Here is a 20,058-nt window from a genome sequence, read left to right as displayed (position 1 = left end):
GTGGAGGAAAAAACTGGTCGATAGTCGGGACAGGGGAGCAAGGGCAGTAATTGAGTCCAGAAAAAAAGGTCAGCAACAAGTATCAGGCAGGAAACAAGGCAAAACAGGTCGATTGCCGGGACGGAAGAGCAGGGCAGAAACGAGTCCAGAAACAGGTCGGCAACAGGTAACAGGCAGGAGAAAACAGGGCAGGAGATTGTCGGAGGGTATGGTGCTTGCCTAGCAAAAGCGTAGGTTCGCAGGGCGGTCTGACGGCTTCCCCCTGGAAGCCAGGGATTTAAAAAGGGTCCATGAACCAATCAGCGCATGGGGCTGTCTGCGCCAACGGGGCATTTGCAGGTGCCCCGAATCAGCAATCATGAGAGAAAGAATCATTTGAGTTGGGGCTACATGGTGAAAAAAACTCAATAGTAGATTAGTAAGAAAAAAGCAAGAGATTGAAGACGAGAGAGAGACAGATAGAAGGAGGAAGAGGGTAAAAGAGAGAGAAAGAGAAAGAAAGATAGAGAGAGACAAAAAAGAAAAAGAAGAGAGAGCAAAGGGAGATAAAGACAGAGAGGAAGAAAGAGAGAGTAAAAGAAAGGCAGAGAGAAAGAAACACAGCTACCGTGTCTTATTAGATTTTTGGCTTGGCTTTGACAACATTCAGGTGGACATATTTAATAGTGCACGTCATTTTTCTCTTGCACTTCTCTAAGCGTTTTTGGCGTCCCAGCCCCGGCCCGCGGGCCTCACGTTTGACACCCACGCCCAGACTCATCAGCAGTGCGACGATTGTATTCCTCGCACTTTAGCGCCCCTTGTCCCCGTGCCGGCCGTTGTCAGCAACTGCACCTGGGCTGATGAAAACAGCGCGGGTATCCGCGCCTTGGGCAGGGCGCCATCGGAGCCGAGCTAGCGGCGCTTTCACCGCCCGATGGCGCTTTGATGGCGGCTTGAGCGAGGATGCGACCGCCGAGTTCCATCTTTGTGTCGGTGTCGCTCTTCACGGCCGAGACCACTGCGGCGCTCTACCTGAGCTCCACGTACCAGTCGGCCGGGGACCGAGTGTGGCAGACGCTCACTTTGCTCTTCTCGCTGGTGCCTTCCATGTTGGTGCAGCTGGCGCTCCTCTTCTTCTACAGAGATCTGGGCAGGGACCGGCCCCTCGTTTTGCTGCTGCACATGCTGCAGTTTGGACCCATCGTCAGGTTTGTGCTATGGTTTGCCTTTCGTTTTGTTTGTTATTGAGATTAATAGAGATGTGTCGTTCGCGAACAAAATGGATTTGTGAACAGGCTCTTTGAAGTGATTGACCCCCTGTCAATAAGGAGCCATCAAAACGTTCTCTCTCTTTCTGTCCCCGCCGTTTCTCTATTTCTTTTTGTCCATCTCTCCTCTTTTCTCTTTCACTTACTTCTCTCTCTCTTCATCTTTCTATCTCTATCTTTCACTTTCTTTTTCACTCTCTTTCTCTCGCTCTCTTTTCTCTCCTGCTTTCTTTCTTGCACTTTCGCTCTTCTTCTGTCTCTCTCTCATTCACTCTCACTTTTTTTCTTTGACTACCCCCTCTTCTCTCTGTCTCTATCTTCTTTTCTCTTTTTAACTGCTTTTTATTTCTCTTTCTTTTTCTCTTTCTTCTGTCTCACTCTCCTTTTCACTCCTTGTCTCTTCCCTTCATTCTTTCTCTTTTACTCTCTTTCGCTTTCTCTCTTTCCCTCATTCTTTCTTTCTTTCTGTTGTTTATTTCTTTCTTTCTTTCTGACAGGACCCAATAGCGTTCGTTTACTCAGTTTTATTGATAAAGAGGGAGAGCAGGGCTTGCTTTCATGATCCGAGGATCGACGGACACTGGTAGCAGGTGGCTGGCAATGCAGAAGTGGTACTTCCGTGTCGAGCAAGGATGATCGTAGATTTTCAGGAATACTAGTCGTTAGCCGGGAGGGGAGAGCAAGGGCGGTATCGAGTTCGGAAACGAGGTCGGCAACAGGTGTCAGGTAGGTAGCGGGCAAAACAGGTTGGATGTCGGGATGGCAGAACAGGGCAGAATCGAGTCAAAACAGGTCCAGAAACGGGTCAGCAACAGGTAATCAGGCAGGAGAAAACAGAGCAGGAGCTTGTCAGATGGAATGAGCTTGCCTAACTGGGAGCAAAGGTTCGCAACGATCTGACGGTGTTCTCTCGAAAGCCGAAGGTTTAAAAAGAGTCTCTTAGCCAATCAGCTCTCAGGGCTGCCAATTGGGCAGTCACAGGTGCCTTGAATTGGCAATCATGACACTTTTTCTTTCTTTCTTTCTTTTTCTTTCTTTCTTTCTTTCTTTCTTTCACTCTCTTTCTCCCTCTCTCTTTCTCTTTCTTTGTTTCTGTCTCAGTTTCTTTCTCTCACTCTCTCCCCCATCTCTGTGTTGTTTGCTTACAATTTAAAAGTTTATATTGAAACAACAAAGGCTATTATAATATGGTAGCATATTACATTTTTAAAATTATTTGTTTTGGTATATCATGTTTTCATTCTATTTGGTGCTATATCATTAAAAGAAAAATCTGCATAATTGTTATGAAGCCGAAAGAGTCGGATCTTTCCAGTGAACCGAACAGAAAGAGACGCTTCTATAAAAGATACAGAATTACCGATTACTAGTAGAGAGTAAGGGGTCATTCGAGTGCGAGCGCTTGTTTGGTATGGTTCATGTGCTGATTAGTTTGGAAGTGGATCAATACTTATTGAAATGTTGTTGGTTTGGAGCTGGATTACCCCCACTCTTAATGATGGAAGGGGCAAAAGCAAACAAACAAAGTAACAAACAAAAACAAGTGGGCACATACAACAACAAAAATGTCCAAACCAGAAACATAACACATCAAAACAAATCTGAATGACAGTGGAAAGGAAATGACCCGACGACACGTGCTGTTCAAAATCTCATAAATGGTCAGGATAATTGGGGACAGGTGTGTGGTGATTCGGCACACGTGTGCCCAGTTCAAAACCCTATTGGCGTCCTCTGGTGGAAGGAGGCGTACCAAACCATAACATTATATAGGAAACAAATAGCTCGCAGAGGAATATTTTGAGGGTGCGCCTTATAGTCCAGAAATTACGGTACATTTAGTCGCTGTTATTTGAAAAATACATACAAAGCCACCTTGCTACTTCACGCTTCGGTTATCGCTGATTAACTGCTGATTAACTGCTGATTAACTGCTGATAAACTATTCATCGTGCATTGTGTTCTGCATTCTCATTGGCTAAACAGAGGGAGATACATTCTATTCCCAACAAACCTCTCCACCTGCTAAACCTGCTCAGGAGCCACATGCAGGTCTTTGCCGCTCCTTAGTGGATCCCCGGGGCTTTTGCAAAAATATTTGATTACTATAGGAAAGGAAGGTAAATGCAGTTTTCCATAAAGACTACATGAGGGCGGGAAATTATCATGTTAAGTGAAGTGGACCGGGTCCCTAATTCATAAAGTTTTGCAAAAAAAACAGCAAAAATATTGTTTGAATCCGAATTTTACAGTACAGAAGTTATTTTTACAAAAATATGTTTATAAACTACGGTACCTGTTCCTGAAGAATAACTAAATAATGAAATAAAGAAATATTTAAAGGATTCAACTTTCTACAGATTTTCACATTTCGTGAGGGTTTCTTCCTCCCAATAATTGCAATAACTGAAGGATTACTGTACCGCCATTTTTTTGTTTTTGCATACTTCCTTCCAATTTTGCATATTTTGCACAGTGTAAAATGCACATTGTATATTTCATTTTACACAGTAAAAAAAATCCCCAAAATATGACAAAGTTGTATTTCTTTCACATGAAGACAACATTTTATGTACAGATTTGTCAGGGCACAGGACAGGATCTTTTTCTCACTCAAATGTACACAAGTATACCGGGCTTGCGTATTTCCTTGCCCAAGAGTATTTCTAAGAATAGAGCTGGAAGCCCTCGGCCATCTTATCTTCTGACAACATGAGCTGAGAAGGGAAGCCAGCAGACGTGTTTCCCCTTATCTGAGCCAAAAAACAAGACAAGGAATGTATACTTGAGCACCTTTAGTATACACTCTTAACTGTGTATGGTACATTTGTGTTTTGCAACCTTTGGAACACCAATCTTGCCATATGTAGAAATAAATGTCTAAATCCAAAAATGCCCACATGAAAATACTATAGAAATAAATGAATACATAAATAAATCAATAATTACCTACAAATTTACCATAAATACAATTTTTTATATATTGACGACTTTTGTTATTAATATATTCCGGTGTTAGTTTGGTCATGTATTTTTGTCATGTATTCTTTTATGTATTATCTTGTGTATTTTGTTGCGTATTGTTGAGTATTTTGTCATGTATTTTATCACAAGAAATGTTATTCAAATGAGGGGGCAGGTCAAACTGGCTTAGCTTTTTACCTAGAGCCGATTCGTTCATCTGCTCTTTTCAATAGGTGAAAAGCTCAGGCAACCGGGCCGTCTCCTCTTTTGAATAACAATCATTGTGATAAAATACACAACAGATACACGATAAAATACACAACAGAACTGAAGACAAAATACACGATAAAAAAACATGACAACTTGACGACTAAATACACAAGTAAATACTCGACAAAATACACGATAAATAACACGACACGATACACGACAAACTTAATGACAAAATACATGCCAAAATATACCTGTGTCAGGACCAGAACAGAGACAGGACCCACTTGCGTACGTTTCTCTCAGTTTTATTGGCAAGAAGGGAAAGGATTGCACACACGATCCGGTGATCGATGGTCGCGGGGAGCAGGTCGCTCTGAACGCGGAAGAGGCACTTCCGTGGCGAGCGATGGCGGTCTCAGGAGCAGAAAAAACAGGTCAGTAGCCGGGACAGGAGAGCAAAAAACGTGGTTGAGATCAGCAACGAGTCGAAAGCCAGGAGAGGAGAGTAGACGTGGTCAAGATCAAAAAACGGGTCGAAGCCGGGAAACAGATGGGAGCCAAAACAGGAGTGAGTCTGGGTCTAAAAGCTTGCCCAGAGTAAACGGAGGTTCGCAGACGGACCCACAACAGGTGATAGATAGACGAGGGTTAAATAGTGACCGGGAGCCATCGGAGTCCGAGGCAGTTGGCGCCAAAGGAGCGGGCACAGGTGCATCACATCAATAATCATGAAAACCTGACAAAAAACATGACACTATACAGGACAAAAAACACCACAAACTTAATGACAAACTCAATGACAAAATACACTACAAAATACTGTCATGATTACTCATTACACTACCGTGTGCCTGCTCGTTTGGCCCCAGCTGCCGCTGGTTAACTGATGGTTCCCCCTCCTATTCAAGCTCAGTCCTTTCACTCGGTCCCATTTTTTCACCCGTTTTCCACTCGTCCGTCCCTGATTTCCCCATTTGTCTCCTGCTACGACCCGTTTTTTGACCCTGACCATGTTATGATCTCCCGTCCCAGCTAACAACCCATTTTTTGACCCCGACCACATTCTGATCTCCCGTCCCGGCTAATGACCTGTTTTTCCGTCTAACTACACTACGATCTCCCGCTCCGGAAGATCCACTTCTGCATTCAGAGTTCGCTCCGATCCTGTGAGCGGCTTGCTTACTGCGTCCAGCCAGCACCGGATCGTTGGCGCTGATTTTCCTCTATATTTATTTATTTATATCAATGAACTTGTGAGTAACGTTACGCATGTGGGTCCTCCTTCTGTTCTGGTCTTGGCAGAAACAGGCCAAAATACATGAGCAAACAAATGACAAAATGCATAAGTAAATGAATTAAATGCATTGTCATATGGTATTATGTTTTTTATGTATTCATTTATCAATAAGGTATATATTTGTAGGTATTTATTTTTTGATACATTTATTTATACATATGGCATTATCAGTATAAGGTATGCATTTTAACCAAAGACAGAATACAGTGGGAACTCGCTACTACTTCGCGGGTTCAGAGCTTCGCGGGTCTAAATAATAATAATACTAAAATAAGATAATAATTTTTTTTATTTTTTTTAAGCATTTTTGAAGGGGCGTCGCTACTTCGCGGATTTTCACTTTTCGCGGGTGGTTTTGGTCCTCATTAACCGGGATAACCGAGGGATTACTACTGTATTTCTTATTAATGCAAAAACACCAGCACCCATCGTTTTTTCTTGTTTTCAAACAGAAACCCAAAAAGCTGTTGGTACGGTTATTTATGTAACCTGAAAGAAACATCTCCTGGATGCAACTGGGAAGCATCATCGGCAATGTTCCCTCTAATTTTCCTTGTGGGTCTGAGCGTTCACACAAAGTCGGTGAGCAACGCTTGAAACGACAGTGAGCAACGGCAATCCCAAGTGTTTCTGGCAATGCAAAAAATGTTTTCACTTTTGAATGAATTGACTAATGTATTATTGCAAAGGTTGTACGGCCTACAAACGTCATTTGTTTTTACAATTCTTTCACAAGATTTACATTTCTTTTTTTTCCTGGTATCTTTTGTCGCATAAAACTCACAATTTTGGGGGCTTATTCAGTCTGTTGCACGATACAGAACTGTATTTGATCACATTTTTTTAGTGGAAGTACAATGTTGGCAACAAGATTGTCTTGGTAAATTTGGAAATTATTTAAATGCAACACAAACTTTTTCTTCTTTTTCCCTGTTTTTTTTTCATTTTTTAAATCCCTTTTAAAAAAATCTCATTGTGTTTATTTTTTCCTAGCTGTTACATTTTTCTTTTTGTTCTCTATTTAATTTTTTCTTTTGTTTCTTTCTCTTCTTTTTTTCTGGATTTTTTCTGAATTATTACTTCTTTTTTTCTTCCTTTTGTTTTTTTTCTCAGCTTTACACTACTTTTTCATTTTGGTATTTTTTTCTCTTTCGTTCTATTCCCCCTTCTTTTAAGTCATTTTGTGCATAATTTTACATATTTGGTCATATAGGGATGAAAGAAGCAAAAACAACCTGAAGAGCCGGTTCCTTTTAGTGAGCCGTGCCGAAGAAGCCGGTTCTCAAAAAACTTAAAAACTCACACACGCAGCTTCGAGGGAACATTGCGCTGGATAGATTTTATTGTGCGCTGAGAATGTGCAGGCAGTGCGCGATTGCGCAGTTTAGAGGGAACACTGATCATCGGTGATGTATCCTGGGTATCCTTTGGGTCTTGCAACATCAGAGACAAGGGTTCTTAAAGGAACAGTGATATTTGACACCTAAATGTTGTTGTTTTATGTAGTGCAACCAAAAACAAGTGCTACAAAGCACAAGGAAGAATACAAACTATGGAATGACCAAACTGCATCATTTTCCCTAGCCTTTCACAAAGTTTTTGGTTTTTGGGGGGTATCTCAAGTGTAAAGATGGCAGACAATCATGTCAGCTCGCTCTTGGTGAACCCCGTGTCATGAAAAATGATAACAAAAATCTCAATCTACGAGTTTTTGAAAAAAAAAAGCAAGTTTTCATGATATTTCATATGTTTTTGCTCATGATTTAAATCAATCTTTTATTCTTTAATGATTTATTGATGATCTTTTAGCGGTTTACCAGCCTTATTTGGCAAATATGTTGGAAAAAAAGAAGGTATCCTTTAAATGGAGATTTTAGCTTGTCAAAAGTCAGATTCGTCACGACTAGCATACAGGGTAGACCCAATCGCGTAACGTTTTCAAAAAAATTAATTGAAAGAAAGAGGAAGGGCAGCGCCCACGATCCGATGCTCACTGGACGCGGGAAGCAAGTCGCTCTCATCCTCGGATTATGATCCGAACACGGAAGTGGATCTTCCGTAGCGAGTGATGGCGGTGTCAGGGACGGAAAAACTGGCCGGTAGCCGGGACTTGGAGAGCAAGGCGTGGTCGGGGTCAGAAACGGGTCGTAGGCCAGAATGGGAGAGTAGACGGAGTCGGGGACAAAAAAGATCGTAAGCCGGGACGGAAGAGCAGACTTGGTTAGGATCAAAACAGGTTGTAGCGGGAGACAGACGGGAGCAAAAACGGGACAGGTGGGAGTCAGGGTCAAAAATGGCTTGCCTAGTATACACTGAGGTTTGCAGACGGACTGACAACAGTGGACAGACAGGACTGGGTTCAAATAGTGACAAGACGCCAATCAGAACCCGCGGTGGTTGGCGCCAAATGATTCAAATCTATAATCATGACAAGATTATGGATTTTATTATGGATTAACAGCAATTTACACTCATAAATACTATACTGACCACAGATTCCTGTTCTCTGCAGTCTTTTTTTACTGACATCATTTAAATGCTGCGTTAATCCAAGAGGTGGCTAGCAACCAATGAGCGTGAGTCATCTGCTGGCATCTATCTTCCTGGCAGTCCTGGAAAGCGTTAAAGACAGGCACCATATGTCTGTTTTTTCGTTGTTTTTTAAAATTGTACTGTAGCCAATTTGGGTGGTCAGTAAATCATTTGAACAAATAGTCTATTGAGTAGTTAGATCTAGAGGCAAATTTAAGATTTTGAACTAGTCTCGTCTTTTGGGGACACAACATTTTTAGATAATTTTATCAGGAAAATGGATGTAAAACTTTTAAATTAATCTGTAGGAAATAGTGGTGAGTGTGTTCTACATCGAGATATACACAAGAATAGCTCTGATAAGAACATCCTGATGTTATATTTACTTATAACACAAAAATAAGCATATTAAAAATTAATAAGGAATCCAATCAATCATGGATAAATGAGTGGCACGGCGGATGAGTGGTTCATGCATCTTCCCCACAGTGTAGAAGTCCAGGGTTTAATCCCAGTTTCCTGCCTCCCTGGGCGGAGTTTGTAAGTTCTCCCTGTGCCTGCGTGGGTTTCCTCCCTCCCATATTTCAAAAACACTCTTGTCAGGTTGAACGGCGGGTCCAAAGTGGGAACGAATTGTCTGTCTCTCTAACCTATTTGAGGAATGTACTGAAAAAGTACTAGAAGTATGGAAAAAGTACAAAAGCTTGTGAAAAGTCAGAAAAAGTAGTGAAACAGAACTAGATCGTTTGCAAAACGACTGAAAAGTCACGATTCCCGTCTCAGTCAGCTTATTCCTCAAGTACTAATAAACTCTTCGTTTTTCATCTGTTTCGGGTTTGGGTTAGTGTTCAGACTGTATTTAAAATAGGCCTACTCTTCATTCTACCATTTTCAGGCTACACTAACAAAAAAACCCAGGGACAAGCATGAAATCACTCCCCGCTCCTCCTCCCCACTTTCGTGCTTCCTAATGTGTTGCGAGTCCCGTAACGGCAGTGCTTAAAGTAAGATAAAAGCAGAAAGGCTTGGTGGAAAAAAAAGGTTCTTTGAACTCAGTTGGGCATTGTTTGTCATGGTTGCCATGGCGCCCAATTGGCCCCGCCCGTGTAGCGCAAGCTGTGGCTCGTTGAGAGATTGGCTTTCTGTCTATTTTAAACTCAGCGCTCTCGCGCTTCCTTTGACAGTGTGTCAACAATTCTTTGCCCCACAAGATGAGGGTTCTGACTCGGTCCTGTTTTCCTGTTGGTATTTCCAGTCCGGTATTGTTCCTGTTTATTTTTGTCCTGTTTATTATTCTCTCCAGTTTTCGTTCCCGTCTTGTTTGTCCTGTTTATTTTTGATTTCCTATTTCATTATCAATCGTGTCTGTCCGTCCTGTCCGGTATTGACCCCATCTGTCTGATATCTACCCGGGCAATTGGTGTCGATCTCGTCAGCCTCTGGCTTACTATAATTTCTCGGCAGACTGCTGCCTAACGTGCATGACTCCCCATTTCCCGTAAAATAAAAGGCTTGTGTGAGAATGTCACGCGTTTGGGTCCTGATCCTGTTCTGGTTCATGACATTATGAACACATACTTAATAGAGAAAATGTTCCACTTTCAACTTTTTAAGGACACCAAACACGGCATTCCACCTTTAGATATGTGTTTAGACCCCTGATTTAAATAGATTTGTATGAGAGCGTACGATCGATGCTTTGGTGTAATTTACCTAAGTGACCTTGAACGACTTGTGAAGGTGTTTGGAGGCCTTTTGGACCTACGGCAGCATAGGCCGGGTGGAGGATCCCTACGTCAGCATCACCCGAAAGAAGCAGTTGCCCAGGCGGGGCGACCCCGAGGAGGTGGAGCGCCAGGTCGGTCAGGCCGAGGGCAAACTGGTGACGCACCGGGCCGCCTTCTCGCGCACCGCCGTCATGCAAGCCTTCCTGGGCTCGGCGCCGCAACTCACCCTGCAACTCTACATATGCGTGCTGCAGAGAGACGTGTCCGTCGGCAGAGGTGAGACGGGCGCGGTGGGACACTATGAACCTTTCGGGGGCTCTTTATTTTATTCAAACTATTCGCTCTACTCGCATTATGTTGGGTATGGTCTCTCTAGATAAGGGGACTCAAATACGCAGCCTGGGGGCCAATGGCCGCCGGCGGGGAGATAGTTTGAAGCCTCAACCTTAAAATGAAAGCTTATGGGGAAAGTGTGTATTATTAAGTGCTTCCTGGTGGGGAAAATATATTTCATTGGAAAAAAAAAGTACTGATTTAAAAAATAAGAAAACATACATGAAATATGAAATAAACGTCCATATAGGTAGAGAAATTTGCATTTATTCTACATAACATTAGACTCACTTAGATGGAGCCGACATCAATGTTGGCCATCTTGCTGCTACAGGTACCCTAAAAACAAAAATTATTTTTCTCCTTTTCTTTTTCCCCCTTGTTTTTGCCTAGCTTTTTTCATCTTTTTTCTTCTTTCTTTGTAATTTCTTTTTTCCATCTTTTTTGTCTTTTTTATTCCGTTTTTTCCTTTTATTCTTCCTTTGAAAAGGGCTGGGAAAAAAAGAAACATTGTTGTGGTTTGGTTACTTTAAGTCCCTGTAGTTTATCTTATTTCCTTTAGCACTCATTTTCAGTTGCACGGCAGACTCAAACAAAATCTAGTGGTCAAATAATACACACTGTCCATTTGATGCCCATGCAAATTATGGATTCATTTATCACTGATTACACACACTAATTCTCGATATTTTTAATTTTTTACAATGTGTAGCATTTTTGGGGAATATTTAAGAACAGTGTTATCTTTATTTTTATTCAGAAGTTTTTTTTGTAGAAAACCCAATATGCTAGACCCTAGTGGCCCTCAAGTTAATTGAGGTTAAGACCCCTGTTCTAATTGATGCATCACAGGGTTCATATGGATGCTTGAGATTCTTGAAAAGACCGGAGTTTGAGCTGCAGGCTATAATGAGCATAAAAAGAAACTCATTTACATCCATTTCTTACATTTTAATTAATTATGCGGGGAACTGTCTAGTACAGAAAAGTAACAACAGGGCTTTCGATCCTACTAGCGCAGCAGTCAATATTCACTCAAATGTCATTAACATATACGAAGGAGTGCGACAAAAACTCAATGCACTGTACTCAGGGTTTATACGGGTGCTTGAAATCCTTGAATTTTAATGTTGTGTTTTCTATAATTGAAAAGTGCTTAAATTTTGGGTGAAGTTCTTGTCAATGTCTAAAATTGTTGTCAAATATCTCATCTTTGCTTAAAAATGACACAGATACTGCTCTGTGGTGGCTTTTCTTTGCCATGGCATTTCTTTTTTTGTCATGATTGACAGCAGCTGGCATTAGTTTGTATGTCATTGTTCCATGAAACCTCATTGCCCGATACGGGATGCACCCAAGATGACAGGTGCATGCTACACCTAAACAGTGCACTATAAATAGTGTATTGGTGCAATGATTACATATCTATTCTGGCTATTTCTTACAAAAAATTAAGGTAGTGTTTTCCAGTGGTATATAGCAATGGGAAGAACTTCCTGCAACTGAAAATGGGAGCTATATATTACTGTAATTTTTACCCAAAATCTATATGGGGAGAAATTTGTCTGAAAATATTTACACACGTCTTGTTCAGATTCACAAGCATATTTGCGATTTACTCGAGATGCAAAAATCATATGTCTTGATAAATGCACATGCATGATTAAAAATCGCATATGTAAATCGCAGATATATTTGTGCATCTGCAAAATACATGATCCACACTGCATTTGTTATTCTAAAGGTAATGTTTGAATTGGAAATTTGGCTTTGAAAGTGCTTAAGTGCTTGAATTTGACCATGAAAAAGATGTTCGAACCCTGCACACAAAACAGTAGTGGTTGTGAGTACCGTATTTTCCGCACTATAGGGCGCACCGGGTTATAGGGCGCACCCCCAAAAAATAGTTTTTGGTCCTATATCTTCCATGGATAAGGCGCACCGGATTATAAGGCGCTACAATGGGAACGTCGACAAAACAGTCAGATGATTCAGTCCAACTGATTACCCCCTTAACATTCCCAAAGCTTGCAAAGAAGCAAATACGTGTCGTAGACACGTGCGGATGCGGTGTCCGTACGATGTCACTCAAATGCATCATTTCAAATATCATTCGCAAGGTTAAAGTCTTGGGATTCAAGAAATGCCAAACATTTCTTAGTTTCTATTTTCTTTTTCGCTCGCAACTTTACTGTGCATATGACAATAAACACTTGGAATTGAGTTTAATTCACTCAACTCATCACAGCAACATCAAGATCGTTCTAAAACAAGATACCGGGAAAATATAAAGCCGCATAGCTCACCTAAGTTCTCACGTTCAATAATGATACGCAATCATGGACTTCTTACAACCGTGAGTGAAGTAAATCCAGGAGAGTAAATTATTTGCAAATACAGACTAATAAAACATGTTTCTTTATGGTGTACTTTAGCAAGCTTGCTAAGCTTGCTACGCCATTGCTAAACTCGGCCAATTGCAGGGTTTGTTTTGGCCATCCAGCCAATCCGAGGCTCTGAATAACTTCAGCCAATAGCGATCGATTTAACGGATGATTGACACATCTTTTTCGGCCAATTGCAGGGTTTGTTTTGGCGCTCTTGCCAATCCAAGGCTCCGAATAACTTCAGCCAATGGTGATCGATTTAACGGATGATTGAGACATCTTTTTCGGCCAATTGCAGGGTTTGTTTCGGCCCTCTAGCCTATCCGAGGCTCCAAATAACTTTAGCCAATAGCGATCGATTCAAATGATGATTGACACATTGGTTAGCCAATGAAACGCCGGTATATAAATCCCAGCATACACCGCGGACTACTCCACGTTCGGGGGGAAATCGAGTCGGCGGCTGTTGCGTAAGTTGCGAGACCTTGTGATTTAATGTTGATCCATAAATAAAACGCACTGTATTATAAGGCGCATGGTCAGCTTTTGAAAAAAATTAAGACTTTTAGGTGCGCCTTATAGTGCGGAAAATACGGTATGTTCATACATGATGTTGAATTTTGTGTTTTTTTCCCAGGTACCCTGATGGTGATCTCTCTGCTGTCCATCGTGTACGGCGCCATCCGCTGCAACATCCTGGCAATCAAGATTAAATACGACGAGTACCACGTGTCCCTGAGCCCGCCGGCCTACCTTTGCATCTTCCTGTGGCGCAGCTGCGAGATCGCAAGTCGCGTGGTCGTGCTGGTCCTGTTCAGCTCGGTCTTAAAAATCTGGGTTCTCCCCGTGGTAGGACTCAACTTCCTGGCCTTCTTCCTGCACCCTTGGGTCCTGTTCTGGAGAAGCCACTCGCCCTTCCCACAAAACATCGAGAAAACGCTCACGCGTGTGGGCACCGGCGTGGTGCTGTGCATGCTCACCTTCCTTTACGCCGGCATCAACGTATTTTGCTGGTCGGCCGTTCAAGTGAAACTCAGCGATCCGGACCTGATCAATAAGTCGCAGAACTGGTACCGCATGGTGGTATACTACATGCTGCGTTTGGTGGAGAACGCCTCGCTGCTGCTCATCTGGTATATGCACAGGACCGACTTTTACCAGCTGGTTTCGGCGCCGGTGCTGGTTCTGCAGCTGCTGGGAACTTACAGTGCCTGTGTTTTTTTCATGCTGCTCTTCTACCAGTCCTGCCACCCATGTCGGCGGCTTTTCACCTCCAGCGTGGGTGGGAGCTTTCGGGACTGCTGCTCGCTCCTCTGCCTACCCTGCGAAAACGCGAGTGAGGATCCCACTTCTGATGTCGAGGTCAAAATGGCGGAGGACAACTAAAGCGGCCATCACGTTGCGTGACGGCAAAATGCATTGCTTTTACCGCTTTACTCTTTTCTACCAATGTTAGAGCATGTGTGCCTAATCTTGGATTTCAGTTGATTTATACAACGGCCTTTATTATTTTAAATGAGAAAAAAGTAGACATCCCTAAGGATATGTGAATAAAGCTGGCAAAAACAGTGATTAATGTCTCCTCTAGAAGGGCGACATAAATGTCACCAGGGAGTTCTATATTTAGAACGCATGCGTTGTGGAAAAGAGCAGTTCGGCGGTTTTCTTGGTGCCGCTACAAAAAGAAAAAAAAAAGAAAAAAGCCACGCTGCAATTAAAGCCGCAGAGTCTAAAATGTAGCAGCTTGTAGTCCAGAATTAACTGTATTATTTTCCACTAAATTGATGAAAAGACAAATTAATAACAAACTATTTTACAAAAACTAAAGTATGTTGACTTATCTAGAGAAAAATCCATCCATCCATCCATTATTTGCACCTCTTATCCTCAGTAGGGTCGAAGGGGGTGCTGGAGCCCATCCCAGCTATCTTCGGGCAGTGGGCAGGGGACTCCCTGAACTGGTTGCCAGCCAGTCGCAGGGCACACACAGAGACAGACAACTTACTCGCTCATTCACACCTAGGGACAATTTGGACCGACCGATTGACCTGACATGCATGTTTTTGGAATGTGGGACAAAACCGGTGTGCCCGGAGGAAACCCACGCAAGCACGGGGAGAACATGCAAACTCCACACAGGAGGTTCGATCTCATGACCTCAACTGTGCCACACACGTGCTAACCACTGCGGTGCCATGCTGCCCTTTAGAGAACCAACTTTCATTAAAATTAGCACAATCATATAAAGTCGTAATAATTCTTTTGTTTCTAAAATGTTGGTTACAACAAGTATCAATGCTCTTTTTGCAGTTGTGGCTATTCACTTGAAACACACTGCTTTTACCGTACTTTTCACAAAGCTATTTGTGGCGGAACACATTGATTAGGAGGAGTGTGTGTGGGGAAGGGTACGTGGTGGAGAGTGACGTCATGCTCGTTCCTGCAATGTTTCAATTTGTGGAGCATGAAAACGGTGTCAGTAAGCAGAGGTTTGTTCCAAAAACAGACCATGCGCCAACCTAAACCCCACTATCGATGAAAAAAGAAAAGTATGGCGAAGAAATGCACGTACTTGCTCACACATCATGAGCGAAGTGACTGAGGCTTCAAAAAGCACATGGTGGCCGCGAGTAAAGAAGTTCCAAATTTCGTACAGCTCTTTAAGTAGACACTGGAGGTCAGATGATACTGGTATCTGCCAAACCACTGCACCAAGTAAAAAAACAAAGGCTTACAGTGCCGTAAAAAAATTATTTCCCCCCTTCCTGATTTCTGTGTTCTTTGCATATTTAGAACTCACAAAAGTTCCAGATCATCAAACCAATTTTAATATCACACAGAGACAACCCAAGAAAATACAAATTGCCAAAATAGGAATTATGAGGATTATATTTAATGCATTTTCTTGGCCAAATATAGTAAAAATCGGGGAAAAAAAAAGATTAAGATTTTAAGTGTTTTTTATTCAAGGTCTTGCTTGAAAAGCACAACTAAACCAACAATTTTACGGAAATTGTATTTTTTCCTACACTTTGTATTGCTGACTAGCTAGAAAGTTTAACTTGCTATAAACGATCACTTTTCGATATTGGTTCAAATTCTACCAGAAAAGTGTGACATAAAGTCAAACAATGTTAACAAATATGTGGCTTTAATGATTTACAAAGTAAATAAAACTGACACAAAATCTATGAAGAATGTTTTTCAAGTGTTAACAGTGCAAAATTAGCAATCAATCTTGCGGAACGCCCCTAAAATTGTACACTAGCGCTAGTAGCGCCTCAAGCTACAACTTGAATACATCCAGAAATAGGTTCGTATCTCAGAAGAACTAAATCATCTTTTCTCAGTGAAATGAAATGTATTGAAAATCAACTTTTTCAAGCACTGACACTTTTGAAAATGTTACAAAAAAACGACTACAAGTTCAAGTTTACAAGTTCCCTACAATTTTCATGTATTTTGTGAAACACTTGTTCTTCTAAACTTTAGAATCTAAAGGCTTATTTCAGGGTTCGTAAACTTTTTCCATTGCCAAATTCAAGCACTTTTTGAGGATTTTCAAAGTCTGTCTATCTATCTATCTATCTATCTATCTATCTATCTATCTATCTATCTATCTATCCTGGTCAAATCCCTCAAGAGGGGTGACCGACAGCAAGACAAACACATACAATAACAAAAAAATAAAAAAGGTAAAAAATAAATTAAAAAAACAAAACTAAAACACACACAAACATTTTTGGACCATGGCCAACCCAAATGCCCAAACACCCAAACAAGTTAGGCACCTCAGCACTTAAGTTGGTCATGCTTTCGTCCCTGAAACGGGACACAAGAAAGCGGCCATGTCACTCAAAGTCAATTTTCCAATTTCTCCCATACCATTCTGAGAAAAAAATCTGGTGTGAACCGTGTATTTTGCAATTTAAAAATATATCTGTGTTTTAAATATGCCAATTTTAATCCTGCTTGTGGTTTTACCAACACATAGGATTTTTACATCTTGAGTAAATCATGAATATATTTGTTTTCTTTAGACAAATCTCTCCCCATTACACTAAAATGAAGTTCATCTCATTACAATTCACCACTGGGAATTGCCTTCTTAATTCTTTCCATGGTCCATGATAAATGTCCATAATTGATGCGTAATCCTTGCACTAATACAGGTTTAATAGTGCCCTGTTTAGGTATAACGTGCACCCGTTTTCTGGACGTGTCCCATAGAGGGCGATAATGCTTCATAAAAAGGTAAATGGTAAATGCCTGCATTTGAGTAGCGCTTTTCAAGTCAATGAAGACCTCCCAAAGCGCTTTACAATGTGTTTCACACTTAGCCATTCACACACACACTCACACACGAATAGCGGCCATGGAGCCATGCAAGGCGCCGACTTGCTTATTGGGGGCATTAGGGATTCAGTGTCTTGCCCAAGGACACTTCGACATATAACACCGAGGAGCCGGGAATCGAACCTGCGATCTCTTGATCCCAAGACGAGCGCTCTACCTCCTTAAGCAGACTTTTTAGGAAACATGGCAAATACTTCAAGCATGGAGAAGCACTTCAACTAAAATTCGAGCACAACAATCCTTGAAAACCAAACATTAAAATTCAAGCATTTTCGAGGATTTCAATGTCTGTAATTGGCATCCTATAATGAAGTTTAAAAAAAGGAAATAAAAATGATTTTTGCACATGTTTGGCATGTATTTGTGTGCACATCATGGAAGCTGTTTTATTTTATTTGTCATTCATTTGATTTTATGGCTGATTTGTGTTTTTTGTAATGCAACAATGTATGCTTTACACACTTCTTGTGACTTTTGTTATAACATGACTGGAAAGGGCAATTTATATTTTTGCACAAAGTTGTGTCTATATCAGAATTGCTGACATGTTTTTTATCCTATGTGAAGAATGTTTACACTAAAAGCACACATAAAAAATGATATGAGCCCTTATCTGGCAGTGTCATTTGTAATTTTCTGTTGTTACTTATTATCGCTTACAAATAATGTTTTTGTTTGGGACTTAAGTACAGTTATATATCTGTTTGTGTGTCTGGAGTTTAAATATGGCCATTATCTTTCACAGGCAGTTAGGTAGGTTACCCTAGGTGAGAAAAAAAGCCAAAAAAGCTGACATAGCACTTTTGGTTTTGTTGACTCAGCAGTTTTTTAAGAAAGACGTTTACCTTAACAACATTCAATCTTGACACAATGTCTTGCAGACTGTAGGATGGGTTGAACAATATCAGAAAAAATCATCAATTTTTTCACAGAAATACATTCAACTCTCCTAGGCCAGAATGACATTGAATATCCACACCATGTTTACAGACAGCTGTTACCCTAGATGTGAAAACTGATACATAAAGCAGACTCCGCAAGACTTTTGGTTATGCTGACTTAGCTGTTTTTAGCTGTTTTTCCAGAAAGACATTCCCCTCTTGCAGGCCAAAACAAGATTCAATTTCAACAAAATGTCTTGCTGACGATTAGAAGGGTTGATCAATATCTGAAAAAGGTAAAAAGTTGATTCAGCAGTTCTGTTTTGCCGACTCGGAATTTTTTTCCGAAATGACATTCCTCTCTCCAACACCAGGATGACATTGAATCTGAAGATGTGAAAACCGCCCAAAATTCTAATTGGTTTCGCTAACTCAGCAGCTTTTCCCAGAAAGACACTCTACTCTCTCAGGCCAGGACAAGTACCATATTGCCAGGATCACATTATTTTTCAAGCAATCAACTAAGTCACTCTCGAGATGAAGAACCCGGCCGAAAAGGGAAAGGCAAGCCAAAATGGTTTCTCGTCTTAACACGGGTAATGCTCCAATGAAATTGTTGTGTTAGACGAATGCTGCCTCAAATTGAGACAAATTTATATTCATACCTTGCGTGAAAAATCCCTCTTACTGAGTAAATATTGTCAATTTATTTTACTCCCCGTGAGTTTTTCACCTTAGCTTTGTAGTTAAATTAAAAATGTGGATACAAATTTGAAACTTCCCAAAACATGGGTAAGTTCAAGCAAGACTCTCATAAAATGTGAATGTGATAAAAGTCCTTTTCTGTAATGTAATAAAAATGTCATACATTCAACTGAAATATTACATATTTTTATTATATTTGTTATTATTTATTATATTTATATTATATTTTTGTTTCAAGATCTCTAAATATTACATTTTCATGAAAAAAATGCTAGAATATTATATCATATTAACATAAGGCCTTCAATATTTCACTTGATTTGTAAAGGATCCAGAATGTATATTTTTAATAATAATAATTTATTGTACTTCGAAACGACTTTCAGGACACCCAAGGTCGCTGTACATTATAGTAGGACACGACAATAAAGCAAGAACAAAAAGGGGGCGGTAGGTGAGGCTGATGGTCAAGTAAAGCCAAGTCTAAAGAGGTGAGTTTTGAGTCCGGATTCGAAGGTGAACAAGGTCGCGGAATTTCGGAGGTCAGGTGGCAATGAGCTCCAGAGCTGGGGAACAGAGCGTCTGAAAGGTCTGCTCCCCGTGGAGCTGAGGCAGGCAGGGGGTATAGTGAGATGGAGGGAGGAAGATGATCTGTGGTTGCGGGATGGTGTGGCAGTGTGAAGGAGGTTGGAGAGGTAGGGAGGGGCAAGGTAATGAATGACCATGTAGGTGTAGAGCAGAGTTTTGTAGTTTATTCTATGGTATATTGGGTACCAGTGGAGTTGCTGAAGGTCAACGGTGATGTGATGGCGAGAGGGTTTTTTGGTGATGATGCGTGCAGCAGAGTTATGAACTAGCTGAGGGACTTTTGAGGTAAGCCGTAGAGGAGGGAATTGCAGTAAGAGAGGTGTCAGGTGATAAGGCTATGGACGAGGATGGCTGTTGTGTGCGGGGTGATGGAGGGGCGGAGACGGTTGATGGAGCGCAGGTGGAAGTAGAGGAAGACCGGGTGATATTATTATGAGAGTCAAAGGAGAGTGTACTGTCGAGGATGGCATTATCAAAAAAAAATTAAACTTTATCACAAAATTGTAATTTTCTGACTTAGTCCTGTAACAGCGACTAGCAAAAGTATTGGCTCACTGAAATAACTTTTTGTCACATTGCCACATTCATGCATTAAACCTAAAGCTAAAAAAAACATTTTTTTATGATTCAACAACATGTGAGACACAATTGTAAAGTGGAACTTAATTATTTCGACATTTCATCAAGTGTTTACAATGAAAAGTAGTATTGCAAAAATATTGCCCCCCTGTTCTCTCAGCTCAGCCAACTGACTCCAGAAGTTCCCTTATGACTTCTGAATGATCCAATGCCGATCTACAAGATTAACAACAACAAACAGACCTT

At 41.1% G+C, this 20,058-nt stretch overlaps 1 protein-coding gene across 1 annotated transcript; it reads left to right on the top strand.

The window, feature by feature from the left end:
* The first annotated feature begins 816 nt into the window (after nt 1–816).
* On the top strand, nt 817–16,442 carry xk (X-linked Kx blood group antigen, Kell and VPS13A binding protein). The gene is made up of 3 exons (XM_088353178.1): nt 817–1,190; nt 9,997–10,259; nt 13,341–16,442. Exons 1-3 carry the CDS (start codon nt 946–948, stop codon nt 14,087–14,089), a joined length of 1,257 nt encoding a protein of 418 aa, XP_088209304.1. The 5' UTR covers nt 817–945; the 3' UTR covers nt 14,090–16,442.
* Nucleotides 16,443–20,058: the final 3,616 nt, after the last annotated feature.

This window comes from Urocampus carinirostris, chromosome 14 (assembly GCF_059441175.1).
Source record: "Urocampus carinirostris isolate Australia breed hairy pipefish chromosome 14, RoL_Ucar_1.0, whole genome shotgun sequence".
NCBI lineage: Eukaryota > Metazoa > Chordata > Actinopteri > Syngnathiformes > Syngnathidae > Urocampus > Urocampus carinirostris.
The sequence above is the reverse complement of the archived record's forward strand: the minus strand, read 5'-3'. Positions and strand labels throughout refer to the sequence as shown.

Bases quoted from the DNA above. Each gene is read 5' to 3' on its own strand.
- xk (XM_088353178.1), top strand. From the start codon at position 946: ATGCGACCGCCGAGTTCCATCTTTGTGTCGGTGTCGCTCTTCACGGCC. The intron at 1,191-9,996 runs GTTTGTGCTATG...CGACTTGTGAAG, and splicing joins CAGTTTGGACCCATCGTCAG to GTGTTTGGAGGCCTTTTGGA. The intron at 10,260-13,340 runs GTGAGACGGGCG...TTTTTTTCCCAG, and splicing joins AGACGTGTCCGTCGGCAGAG to GTACCCTGATGGTGATCTCT.